The 14,212-nt window shown below is 32.9% G+C and overlaps 2 protein-coding genes across 2 annotated transcripts; one reads left to right on the top strand and one right to left on the bottom strand.

Moving 5' to 3' along the window:
- The first annotated feature begins 72 nt into the window (after positions 1 to 72).
- LOC8275369 (vesicle-associated protein 4-2) lies at positions 73 to 3,696 on the top strand. The gene is made up of 7 exons (XM_002524646.4): positions 73 to 614; positions 1,927 to 1,997; positions 2,244 to 2,325; positions 2,420 to 2,538; positions 2,920 to 2,997; positions 3,166 to 3,285; positions 3,394 to 3,696. Exons 1-7 carry the CDS (start codon positions 299 to 301, stop codon positions 3,451 to 3,453), a joined length of 846 nt encoding a protein of 281 aa, XP_002524692.2. The 5' UTR covers positions 73 to 298; the 3' UTR covers positions 3,454 to 3,696.
- A 5,027-nt stretch (positions 3,697 to 8,723) lies between these two features.
- Positions 8,724 to 11,719, bottom strand: LOC8275367 (sugar carrier protein C). Its single transcript, NM_001323743.1, is given in 4 exon segments — positions 8,724 to 9,325; positions 9,424 to 10,053; positions 10,964 to 11,286; positions 11,496 to 11,719. Coding segments are annotated over 4 exon segments (1,572 nt in total). The 5' UTR covers positions 11,635 to 11,719; the 3' UTR covers positions 8,724 to 8,845.
- Positions 11,720 to 14,212: the final 2,493 nt, after the last annotated feature.

Below are 14,212 nucleotides of genomic sequence, written 5' to 3'. Positions count from 1 at the left end.
GCTGGATAACGAGGAAAAAGGGAAAAAAAATAATACTAGTGTAAGGCGCGGACGCGAATACGACTAATCAAATCCCGATTAAATACTCGCTTTAAAATCCGTCCCCAGTCTCTCTCTTTCTCAGCTTCGACAATTCGACTCTCTCTCTCTCTTTCTCTGTGGCAACAGCCGACCTTCCACTTTCATCACTGCAACAACTTCTTTCTCTTCATTCCCTGAATAACGTAAATACCAGAAAAACGGCGTCGCATTACATGCTCTGAGAAACAAAATTGAAGCAAATTAAGTAACAAAATCCATGGCTATAGCAGACCACCACAGCAACAACAAGTCACCGTCTGACTACAACAATAATAGTTATGGTAATAGTAACAGCAATAACAATAAAGTCTGGGGATTCTTTAAGCTTCCTTTTAGAGGAAGTAACGGTAACACGGTGCCGTCTTCTTCTTATACATCATCATCATCGTCAACCCACCAACATAGCAACACCGCACAAATTGAAGGATCCAATCTTCATGCTTCTTCGAATTCGGTTTCTTCTGTTGCTAGATCGCTTTTGCCAACACGTCGTCGTCTTAAGCTTGATCCTGCTACTAAGCTCTACTTTCCTTGTATGTTCTTTGGTGTTTTGCTTAATTATATAATTTTTTTTGTTTATTTGTGGCCTGATCTATTTTTTATACGATTGAGATCTCTTTTTCTCTTTTATTTTGTTGATTTGTTTTAAGTCAATTTTGTTGGATTTTTTGGCTGGATTTGCTGCTTATTACTGTTGCGTTTTGAAATCAAATTTACCGCAGTTGTTTGTACCATTACTTTGATTTACTTAAAGATTATTGCTAATTTAAAAAATAAAATTTGAGCTTGTCATTTCTGCTGCATGAACTCTTTAGAGGCATATGTCTTTTTATTCTTTTCAACTTAAGAAAAACAAGGCATTCTAATAGAAATCAAGTTACGCCAAAGAATGGCATGATTTTGCATAAATTTGATTCAGTTGAACTCTTGCGCGTGATTTGCTCCAAACAATGCCTTCTTGATTTGTTGTTGTTGGAGGATTTTCCACTTCTTGAATAGTTAGATTACTTGATTATTTCATTTCAATTACATGTTTAAAATTTCTGTTAAGAATTTGGGGAAGAGGAGTGTGAATAAGATTACATGTTTGAACTTGCTAATGTAAGGTTTTTATTTTTTAATATATTTTAATGTGAGGTTATTTAATCACTTACAGCAGTTGATAAAGGACACACTGATGCGCTTTCTCTTTTTGGGCATTATGTCCTTTTTTTTCTAGCGAGTAAATTGCAATGACGATGTATTAAGCATATATAAGTTTGAAATTTAAAAAAAATGTCAATGAAACCAACTCATGTTGGCGGCTCCAAGACATTATTGGAACTAAGATCAAGTCTGGGGAGATTAATTTCTTCAGATTCAACAACTCCATCAAAGTTTCTGATGGGGATATTCTAATAAATTTTAAAAAGAGATCTGAGAGTTTGATAAGCATATGTTGTTCCTCTAAATATATGCTTTATAAACAGTAATTTGTGATGGAAACACTAATTTATGCATATAACCTATTTGGTTATGAAAAACTAGTCTTTTCTTCGGTGCCCCTAGGCATGAATACCCCCACCCCATTGCTAAGAGTAGCAGGCTGTGACCGAGTTGGTCTTTTAGGTTTGACTGATGGCTTTCTGAGTTGTATCAAAGGGGTATTGATACCAAGGAATACCATTAAAAGAATTCATTAGGACAAAAGTAAGTGATATACATCATATATATTTTCTTTTAGTAACTATATCTTTTCTTATCTTCTTTCTAATATTAATTTGTTATACTTCCAATTGCTCAAGGGAACTTCTAATTGTTACATGATGATTAATCTCTGTTTTGTTTGCTTTATCTCTTTTCTAGATGAACCCGGCAAGCAGGTCAGGAGTGCCATCAAAATAAAAAATACTAGCAAGTCCCACGTAGCTTTTAAGGTGCAGGCTGTTCACGATTAGATATTTTTATTCTGCATGGTGACAACACATGTAGGCTTTCTGGATTGCATATGCTACTCTTTGGGAACTTAGAGCTAAACAGTTCTTGCTCTTTGATGCAATTGTTTCATTATCATGCATCATGGCAGAACAGTTTCAATCTTTTCTTTAATTTGATTTGTAGTTCATCATCCATTAAGTAAATGACTGAATCTTCTAATAAGTTGCTTGTTTTTCTTGCTTTAGTTTCAAACAACTGCACCAAAAAGCTGTTTCATGCGTCCTCCAGGGGCTATTCTTGCCCCTGGAGAAAGTATCATAGCCACTGGTAATTGAGATATAATATTCTTTTTCATGTTATTGTGTTTGGACTGATAATTTTCTGTTATCCAATAATTTTTAATGTTTTCTTTGGATGGCAGTATTCAAGTTTGTTGAGCACCCAGAAAACAATGAGAAACCAGTTGAGCAGAAGAGCAAGGTTAAATTTAAAATCATGAGTCTAAAGGTCAATGGAATGATGGATTATGTACCTGAGCTGGTGCGTAAGACAGTTCTTTTAGTTGATACTTTGAGTGAAGTTGTTGCTTAGTTGTGACTACATGCCATTATTGCATACTTATATATTAAACTTCTTTTGCATGTGAAGTGTTTTTGTGATTGTGTAATAATTGTATTCTTTTAATTTTACATTTTATAGTTGCTTGGCTTCCTTTGTTGGGTTCACACTCCAGAAATCCTTCACAATTATTACATAACTTCCTGTCAAGTGTGCATCTGAAACTATGTTGTAGTTTTGTTTTAATCAAAACTGTAACTATACTGTAAAGGGGCTCTTTTTATTGTATTCTACATATTCTCTCTTTTTGAAATTTGAGCTCATTGTATATGGCTCACGCAATTGGATGCTTTTTCTTTGTAGTTTGAGGAGCAAAAGGATCAAATAGCAATGGAGCAAATACTGCGAGTTGTTTTTCTAGATCCAGAGCGTCCTAGTCCTGTAAGTACCAGTATATGCCTTAATCATAAAAAGTCAGCATCTGCACTTTTGCATCCCGTCTATCTGCTGTGTGTTTCTATGCATCTTTTTCCATGGATTTTTATGCTTAGATGCTAATAGTGCTAATAGAATATTCATTTATGTGGATGTGCATCCTAATTTGTATAGGCTCTGGAGAAACTGAAGCGCCAATTGGCTGATGCGGATGCCGCGGTTGAGGCACGTAAAAAGCCTCCAGAAGATGCAGGTCCAAGAATTATTGGGGAAGGACTTGTGATAGATGAATGGGTGGGTCATTATCTGGGTATTCTATGCAAGTTTCTTTTATATCCTTTTTTTATTTTTATTTTTTTCAGTTATATGGTTTGTTTATGATTGCGTATTTCTTGTGTATAGAAGGAGCGAAGGGAAAGATATCTTGCTCGACAGCAGGTTGAGGGAGTAGACTCTGTATAGAGCAGTAGTTTATCGTCTTCAAGGTGCCAATTCTATGGAGAAAATTTTATATTAATTCCACCATTCAGTATATTCATCCAATCTTTTCATGTAAGGTGAAGGATGTTATATTCAGAGAGTATCGTGTAGGAAAACTCCAACATGTTTGTGTAAAAAAAAAAAAAAAAAAAAAAGAGAAGAAGAAAATGTGAGGTGAATTTTCTGTGATTTGAGTTGAGTAAAATTACTAAAACCTTTCCTGTAGATAATTGTCATTTTGTTTTCATTATTTTTTTTTCTTTCCCTTCTCTGTTTCCCAAATAAAACCTGTCTTTTTGGGTCTTAATGCCATGCAATTATCACTCTGGAGAATAAGCTTTGGAGCAATTGCACGTCACATCTCGTTCGACTTAATGAGCAGTTTCACCCTAAATTATTAATTTAATGTTCGTGATACTTTTTTTAATTTCTTTTTCTTTTCTTTTCTTTTTAAAAAAAAATGTTTATTTGTATTTAATTATTTATAGTATAAATGAGTACAAATGTCAAAAAAAAAAAAAATATATATATATATATATATATATATATATATATATAGAGAGAGAGAGAGAGAGAGAGAGAGAGAGAGAGATGTGATATATATTAAAATAAATATTTAACTGGAAATGAGAGGTTTTGAATTTAAATCTTTTTTCTATATTAGTTAATTTTTTTATTTTTAGGACGCGTAAAAAAGAGGGTGACGATTTCTTGACAAATAGTCCATGATCCATTGTTCTCATAAATAAATAAAAAAATTAAATTATGTATTTTGCGTCTTATAGATAATTAAGTATTTGAAGTCCGCCTTGCTGGTTGATATATTCCATTCTTCTTTCAATGGAGTGATGCTAATCTTTCTTCTATTGAACCTATAATACGCCAGTGTGCCTCTTATAAAGCTGAACTATAATGACCGTACTGCACAATTCATTGCTTATTTGACTCTCATGTTATCGACCCAACTATTAATGGCTCTAAAGACTTAGAAGCTCCTTGGCCCATGATTACATCAATATTGTCAGCCTGGTTTAACAATCTGGACAGGATAGGGGAATGGCAGATTAACCTGTTGGCTCTTAACTCGACTGCATTGATAAGCTCTGAGCTGTTCCCAAGCAATCTTTGCTTTTTCTGGCTGCTGCTTGTCTCCTCGTTTCTGTGGTCCCTGTGGAGGCCTGCCTTTTCTGAACTATGCCATAATTATATGCATAAATTGTTCCACCACATTGCAAGATTTAGATGTATAAGCATAGTTTTTGCTTATTTAAAACAAGATTAAGGATAATGATTGTTGCATTTACCTACAGACAGTACAAAACAAATTTGCACCTTTCTCTGACTTAAGCAATGCTGTTTACATCTTGAGCTGACTTAAGCATTACTGTTATTGATAGGTCTGGGGTCTTTCTTGTTAGATTGCCAATAAATCATTTTTGGACGTCATTAGTATTCATTGGTCATCAATGCATACAAAATCTCGCCAATGGAAAAGCCAGAAACCATGGTTCCTCAACTAGTGGATTTTAGAACTCTTTCCACTGTATTTTTCCAAAACCACTAGCTCGTGTTATCCAGTTAGTCCTCTATTTATAGGCACGATCCTAATTCCCTATTCTCCAAGAAACAAGCTAAAGGAACATACCGCACTGAGAAGCAAAAGTTAGAAAAATGAGTTATCTAAGTAGAGTATGCAAGGCAGCAGCAGCTAGGAGTATGACGGCTGCTAACCCAGATCATCATGGTTCTAAATGGAAATCCACCCATCAGTGTTCTGATGCCAGTAACAAAACCCACTTGTTTAGCTGCAATGATGGTGGTGATGGAGAAAGCAAGAGAAAACAGGCGGAGGAGTCCTTTCAGAGAGTGATGTATTTCAATTGCTGGGCGCAGAGCTAGTTGCATTTTATTATTTATGTTTGTCCTCAAAAGCGGCATATTCTAGAGATTAGATTATGCAGAGCTGATTCACTTCATGATGCTTATCGTACTTATACGTCTGTGTATATATGTATATCAAACAATTTTATAAATACAATTTTCCATTTTCTGATTTTGCAATTGAAATCCAATGTGTAACGTTAACAAAAGAATTTGGAATCTATGAGTAATTACTATGGCATATGATTCCATGCAAAGGCCACTATTTAGACATTCTTGACGGCTCTATCTATCCATGATGAGGGTTTGCTGCACAGAAAGAATAGATATCTTCAATTTTTGCATGAAATAGTTAGATGAAAGAAAAATAGGTTAACTTAAGAATAAAACTAATTAAAAGAACTTAGAACAGACCAATCAATCAAATTTTATATAACTCTTTTGTAAAAATTCCATAATTATATCCTATTAAATTTTAGTCGGATTACTTGTAGCTCTAAAAATTATACTCGAAATATATATATGAAACGATCAAGAAAAAGCTGCAACAGGGCTCAATGCGTGGCCCATTCTTTTAAGTACTTCACAAGGAATTGGGCCCTAATTCTGTTGGAGCTAGGATTAAGCACCAGGATCAAAACCAAGATTGCCCTGATGATGGCTTTGCTCCTCAGAAGATAATTATTTTGTTCTCTCTTTTGAAATTAATTAATTTTTAAAGCCAAAAGTTCCTTCTCTTTTCCTTTTTTTTTTCTTTTTTGAAAATTACAAGAATTGAATTAAGAAATGGCAAATATTATAAAGTGTATGCTTGGAAATCTACCAAATTCAATGGAATGACACAAATATATTGGACAGTAACATGTGGGAATCCATTTATACAAGATCAACACTTTATTCTCTACCTGTTATAATGAAAAAATAAATAAATAAATAAACCAAAAGGAGGGTAAAAAAAAAATAAAAAATAAAAATAAAGGTAGTTGGTTATGAGGGGCATCCAATGCCGAACATACTTGAGGAACACATGAAGAAAAGCAAACCAACAGCATAAACAAAGTTACTATGGCATATCATATGGTTCTCCGAAATGTTGCTTCAATTTTATCTCTTAAGAAACCCAATAAGAGAAAATTATCCATGTCAACCCTATCCGAAAACATATCCATAACATAATAATAAAGGCAAGAGGTGAGCCAAAACCATTAAAGATTAGTCATGCGATTCTCCTTTTTGTTTCAGTGCTTGGCCGTGACCAAATTGACTGCAAGAGATCCCCCCTTTTTCCCTTTCCTTTTTCTTGGAAAAGATTATCATTGATTATATTCACCCTTAAAGATTGTCACCGCAAGATGCTCCAATGTCATTATTGTGGATAGAGAAAAGATTGTTGCTGAAAAAGCATGTGAAGCTTGATTCTCCACTTGTATTCCAGGTTTTCTGAATTTTGGCGATCTTTGATCCGGTCATTTGATAGCTGTATTCGGTTTTCCAGTGAAATGCCACCTTTCTTATATCCATTTCTCATTGATATCACCCTGTGACTCTTGCTACAATTGTGCTTTTTTCCTTTTCTTTTTTCCTTTTAGTTTGAGAATAAGAATCATTGCTAGTAATTAGGTTCAGATTCTTGTTAAAAAATTTAGATTCATATTCTTATACTCGTTCGTAATAAGAGATAGATACGATTGTTATTTACGTTGTGTTTGATTAGAACTCAAAAAATCATAAAAATTCATTTATAAATTTAGAGTTTATGTGCTTTGAATTAAGTGGAAATTAATTTAAAATTCTACATAATTTATGTGAAATTGGTTAAGCTAAACTAAATTTTAATAAAATGGATTGAATTTCTAAATAAATTCTACTTTAGTAAGTCAATACATTCTATTAACACCAAAATAATTTTTTTAGTTTTATTATTCTCATTTTACCTTTTTTTTTTTCATGTCTTTCTTTATAGATTTTAACCAAATATAGCATTATCAAATTTAATTTGGCTAATGATGCCCAAAAATCTAAATTAAGTTGATGTTTGGTCTATTTATTTATTTTTTAACAAAAATAGTCTGATTTGATCATTTAGGTATAATTTTGATCTATTTATCTATTCATTGTCTTAATCAAAATTAAGTTGATGTTGCTAAATCATATACTTTAAAATGACTATTTAAGCTGATCATATAACAGTTCCAATTAACTTAATTATTAATTAAACTAATCTGAATTGATAAATTGGTCAAAGAATATTAGCCACATTAGCTTAAAAATTATATCGAGCAGATCATTTTTATCAAGAACAATTGCAGCAACACCAAAAAAGAAAAAACAACAATTAGATTTCAGTGTGATTAGCCAGTCTAATTTAATCACTTTATTGTTAAATGGTGTTGTTAGTAAAGTGTAAGAGTTTCTTTTCAAGTGGTAATGAAAGTATAAATTTAGGTTCGATCTTGATAAAAAGAAACAAAAATAATGGAATATATTTAAAATATTCTAACTATTAAATTAAGCTATAGTTTCAACATATTGGAAAGAAAAGGTTTCTTGTTTCTGTTTAACCACGTAAATCAAAATATTAAAGTTAATACATCGGTAAGGAAGAAAATGTGATTCCATCCATTGCGTGTGTGAATGTGGATTCATTTTATTTAAGAAATGGGCGGCAAATTGTTTCTTTCTTTTTCCCTTTTTTCTTGGCATTGACAAGCAATTGAGAAATGGAAAACAAAGTATGCCCAAATTTTCTCATAATGTAATAAGGAATTGATAAAGACAATTTCCTTAAAACTAAGAAAGAGAAGAAGAAGACAAATTTCTTAGCTAAAATATGTGCATAGCTTGCAAAAGAAAGCACTAATCTATGTAGCATGAGTATACTGCTTTCACTCTCTTTTTTAATTAGTTTGTAATTAACCCTATTCACATCATAGGATTATATGCATTTATTACTACTTGTTCAATGAGGATTTCTTGTTTCACCTTTATGATTTTTACTTCTCAAGTAAATGAAAGGGAAAAAAGAAAAAAGAAATGAAGAAATTTAAGACAAGTTAAGTTTTCTACTTTGTTTTGTCAAGTGGAGTACTAATGGAAAAATGGCAATGATTATGTCTCTGAGAATAAGCCACAAAAGAGTTGGAATTAGGAAAGGTAATGGATGAATTACTAGAGCCAATTATCAAACTGCATAAATAAGATGCTGTATTTTTCAGGATTCATGAACATAAAAAGACAAAAGTGAAGCCAAAGTCAATAAAAGTTCAATTGATAATATTTACTTCTTGTAGTAAAATCATTAGCTTCCATGTGGAATTCACATAACACAATCACTTCCATAATCCCAACTATACTTTGAAATTTCATTGCATAAAAATTTCCACATAATTTTTGATATTGAAATCATTAGTATGTACTGCTGCTAATCCCAAAAGGTAAGAAGAAAAGGGAAAAGGGTTCAAAATATAAGCTAAAATAAATCCACCAAGCTTAGTTACACATTCTTTGGAATTCGGCCTTCCTTGCCCATTTCAAGCCCTCCATTAGGATAATCTTCATCCACAACATATCTTGACCAGTACCAGTGTTGCTTCCATACTTGGCCCATCTCTTCAATTGGGATGCCTTTTGTCTCAGGCAAGAAGTAGTACACGAAGATGGACATTATCAACACAAAGAATGCAAAGAAGATGAATAGCCCAAACTTCAAATGACAAAGCATTATCAGGAATACTTGAGCTACTACAAATGTAAAGAACATGTTGACAGAAACATTCACACTTTGTGCAGCAGACCGAATTTCCAGTGGGAAGATTTCACTTGGCACCAGCCATCCCAGGGGACCCCAAGACCAGGCGAATCCAGATACGTAAATGCAAATGAAAAGCACCACAACGACTGCATACCATTGTGGCAAGTCACCGGGAGCTCCATCTACTCCAAACTTAGCACCAATGCAGGCTGCAACAATTGCCTGCACATTACAGGAAAAAAAGGAAGAAATTAGAACCAAGTAAAAAACATTCGCCCTATCGGCCTGCATTGCTAACTCTAGGGAAACTCGGTATATACCTGGCAAATCAACATTTGAACTCCACCCTCAAGGAAAAGGAACCTCCTTCCCCACTTATCAACACCATAAATTGAGACCATTGTTGCAAAAACATTAACAAGACCAGTGATCACAGCAGACATGAGTGCAGCATCACTACCGAATCCAATAGTATCGAACAAAACAGGAGCATAGAACATGATCACATTAATGCCGGTGAGTTGCTGAAAGAACGGAATTGCAATGGCCATTGAGAGATGAGGCCTGTATTTCCTCTGTAACAAATTCCTCCAAGGATGTTCAACTTTCTTTGAATCTTCACTAGCATGAACAAGGTCAGTAAACTCCTCATCAACATCTTCTACACCGCGAACTCTCTTTAGATGTGCTCTGGCTTCTTCGTGCTGGCCCCGTTCAATCATGGAGTTTGGTGTATCTGGAAGGACTAATGATCCAACTGTAATGATGAGGGCAGGGACCATAGCACCACCAAGACTCAGCCTCCAACCCCAACCACCCTTAATCTTGGCAAAGAAGTAATTCAATACATTGGCTACAAGGATACCAATTGTAATTGATAACTGGAAACCAATGTTCAGTGCTCCTCTGTATTTGTATGGAGCCATCTCAGAGAGGTAGAGCGGCACAGACTGTAATTACAAATAAAATTTAGATAATTAAAATTTACTAATCACCAACTAATTGGAATCAAATGAAGCAATCTTTTCTTGGGGGACCACATGTTCTTGTCCAGTTGCTTCTGTTTGTTGGGTTAAAATCAATTGTTGTTTTTAATTAATCCAAGAAAAACCAAATCAAGAAAAAACATAAAGGCAAGTAGTTTTCTTTCGCAATAAATTTACATTAAAAGATTCTGCCAAGCAAATTAATTTTTATTCAATGCCTATAGCATCAAGAAGTAAGCTTTTGCTGAAAAAATAGCCCCAGAGACGTCACGCATAGGAGAAAAAAAAAGGCTAATCAAGACTTTGGAAAAAAAAAAACAGAAAAACAAACCTATGCTTTTGTCTGATTTCAGATTATTTTAAAAATAACTTTGACTACTAAAGCTATCTTTTTTTTCCTTTTCCTGGCTTTTCTCAGTAACCAAACACATTGATGTTTCTGGGTTCAGAAAAATCAAAAGGGATAAAGTAAGAAAAGCCTAATATCTGGATCAGAAACAAGTTTGTATCAAAAGTTCATCTTTTGTCATTTTGTGAGAAGACCCACTCTGGTCTATACGCAGAACAGATCTGGAGTAAAAATGCTGAATTCCAGAATATAGGGAAAAAAAAGAGAAGTTAAATTCTTTAAAACCAGATTTTTTTTTTTAAAAAAAAAAAAAAAGAGAAAATCATTAAATAGGCAAAACCCATAAACAAAAGGAATAAAGACACAAACTTGCATCTTTTCTTTTTCTTTCTAGACAATACTTCTTAAAGAAACCCCGAAATAGAATCCCAAAACACACCAATTTCTAGATCCAATCAAATAAATAAAAAACATAACAAGCAGAAAAACCAGCCGACAAAGAACCATAAGGACAGGATAACATACCTGATTGGCAAACCCAATACCAAAACCAAGCAAAATTCTACCAAGAATCAACATCCAGACTGCTTTAGCCGCACCATTGATGATAGCTCCAGCACAAAAGAGTACACCGCCAAAAAGCATAGAGAGTTTCCTACCAAATTTTCTCGTAATAGTAGATGCTACAAGAGAAGCAATTAAAGCAGCCAAGTACAGTGAAGATGTGAACATAGTCAGTGTCTGACTATCATATTGACAGTACTGGTTTGACGATTCATCCGCTTTCTTCTTCCGGTAAACTGAAGGAAAGAACTTCTTCAAGAATGAATCCATGGACGTAACTCCACCTATCAGAAAAAAAGGGAAAAAAAAAACCACTTATTGACTCAATATTATTGAACAGAAAGATCAAAGGAGCAAAAGAAAAAAAGAAAAAGAAAAGTCCTTTTTCTTTTTATTAACTCGAGAACTCATAACCTATATACTGCAGTATCACTATGATGTAACAAAAAGAGAAAAGAATATGAAACTTGATCTGTAAGGAGTAGAAAATCACCAGAAATCCCAATATCGTAACCAAAGATCAAGCCACCCATGGCTGCAACGACACATGTTACAGTAACATAAAGAGTAAGGTTTCCCGGGTACACTTTCCTGTTGCCACCAGAGGGCGGTATACCTCCTACTGCAGGCATTTTTTTTTCTTTTTTGGCTCTTAGTTATATGCTACGTACACTTCCTTGCAGAGAAACAGAAATAGAACAAGAAGCTTAAACAGAGAATGAAAACAAAGAATGCAGTTTTAAAAGTGAAGAGGAAGACGAAGACATAAGATAGAGATTTTGGGGAAGCATGGCTCGTCTATATATAGAGGGAAATTCTCTCATCTTTCATTTTCTTGAACAATAATCATGTGGGAAAAGGAAAAAGAAAAGTTGAGCTGTCATAATTAATATCTTATTGTAAAATCAATTTATTTAATATGTAATATTAAAAAAAAAAACATATTTTTAGAGTAAAATTCACTTAGTTCTAAAGTCTCCTCAGCTATCAACCGTTAGATGGTCCTACAAATTCTAAGTTTTAATACTCATCAAGTGGTGTCTGTGGGGGACATGTATTTCCAAGAATTTTCATAGTTTGTAACATAATTAGAAAGAAAAATTAAGCACCATTTCACTTGAAATTTTTTTATTTAATACCGAATTACATTAATAGTTGTCTTAATTAGGAAATTGTGAAGAAGAGTATAATTACACGTTAGATAATACTCATCCTGGCTGAGTAGACAACAATTTGCCTTTTCACCTAATTTATAAAAACCTTATCGATGTTTGGATAATGTTGTGGGAACGTCCAGTCTTGCTATGCTATGCTTCTAGTTATACCAAATAACGTGATTTTCAAGCACTTTACATTAAAAGTTTTTATACCATGTGATCCCAAGATAATGGCATTGGCATGCACCTTTTTTATCGAAATTATTTTATTATTTATAAATAGTGAGAATTAAACCATTATTTATGCATTTTTCATTAAGAATGGCAATTTTGTAGTTGATGTCAAACGCGAGGGGCGTTATTGTCTTCAATTTATAGTTATTATAGTTTCCAAAACAGCTTCTTATGTCCCTGTATCAAATTTTTCCTAAACTAGCAGGACGGCGATGAACGCTGAAAATAGACTCTCAACTGAATTCGCTTTTTTCTATTTTTCTATTTTTTTTTTAATTCCTATTTATTTATTTGAGCTGGATTGCAAGAACTTCCGAATTTTTAGTAAATATTTATTTGACGGTCCATTCATGTAATTTGCTTATGTGTAGACAATCGGAGGTACGGGTAAAAATTCTCCCCTTATGATTTAAATATTGAACCAAATCTGTACTATAAAAAAAATGTCACAACCTTGAATAATTTAACCATTTTTTACCTAACTGAAAAGTTCGAATTTATATATATATAAGATTTTCCTTTTCTTTTTTACGAGAATGTGAGTTTTTGTCGTGCTCTATATTATGACAATATCAAGGAGACAGAAGTTCATATGTCATTGTTCTCATTGATTTTGCAACAACACATTAGATTCTCTAATATAAAAATCAAAATAAAAAATTAATGGTAAACTGTGTTTTTAGGATTTTGGCATGCTAAAATGATATAATTGTTGGATTAAATAAACTAACTAGTCTAATACTCGTACTAGATTCTCTAATATATACTACTTTTGCTAATTTCCCATTTTCATAATTGTGATTAGGAATCAAAATTTATAATACCTAAAATAATATTGATTAAGTTAAATTCTGCACATCTAACCATTTTAGTTTATTAAACTAAGAAATTCGATTAAGCCATGTGTAAGTAAATTAAGAACTTCTATTAGCGTATATATCGATAATTACAAAGTTCTTATTAGTTAACAGCACGGATGTCCATTTGATGTGTTTACTTTGAATTTTATAATATAATTGAGATAATATTAATTTAAATTCAACTCTAATTCATACATTTATATTAATTTGTTTTATCAAATTGGAGATGGATCGAATCAGATACCCGAAATGCCTAAACCGTAGGCATCCCTACCCATCATCCATTGCAAAATCTACAAACAATAGAGTTTTTATTTTTTATATGACAATTGAAAGTCTTATGCTCTATTTTGTTTCTCTAATCCACGCCATGCCTAAAATTAGCCATTTTAATCATATGAACAGCCCCGCCTATCAACTTCAGAATAATGGCTGTATGAAACCCATATCAACTTTCACTTAGAGCTTAAATTTATAATTATCCAACACGTAATAATTCATTAAACTGTAAAAATATAAAAATGTAATTTCCATTATTTTCATTTTAAGAAGAAGAAGATGAAGAAAGACACTTTTTAATGATGCAATTTGAGAGAAAAACCAAGAATAAAGTAGCAAATTTAGTACGCTAATCTAATAGATGGGTCATTTGCAAAGAATCTTATTTATAATATTGTTTTTCTTAAATAAACCGCGGGCTTATCTGGTTGATAATTAAAGCATGTTTGAAGAACCAAACGAGGAAATTAGAGCCACTTAATTCCAAATCAAGACTGTTTAGGAATTTACAGTAACATAATTATTATTCTTTAGTTTTACCCCACGCCTTGATCTTACTATTAAATCACATGTTTAGTTTCCTTAATTAAATTTTAAATTACCATCGATTTGATAATTACAAGGAGAGCAAATGACTGATTCCTCCTTCTCTTTTTTCTTTTCCGCCATGGAAGAAAGGA

The sequence above is a fragment of the Ricinus communis genome, chromosome 5 (genome assembly GCF_019578655.1).
Source record: "Ricinus communis isolate WT05 ecotype wild-type chromosome 5, ASM1957865v1, whole genome shotgun sequence".
NCBI classification, from domain to species: Eukaryota; Viridiplantae; Streptophyta; class Magnoliopsida; order Malpighiales; family Euphorbiaceae; genus Ricinus; species Ricinus communis.
The sequence above is the reverse complement of the archived record's forward strand: the minus strand, read 5'-3'. Positions and strand labels throughout refer to the sequence as shown.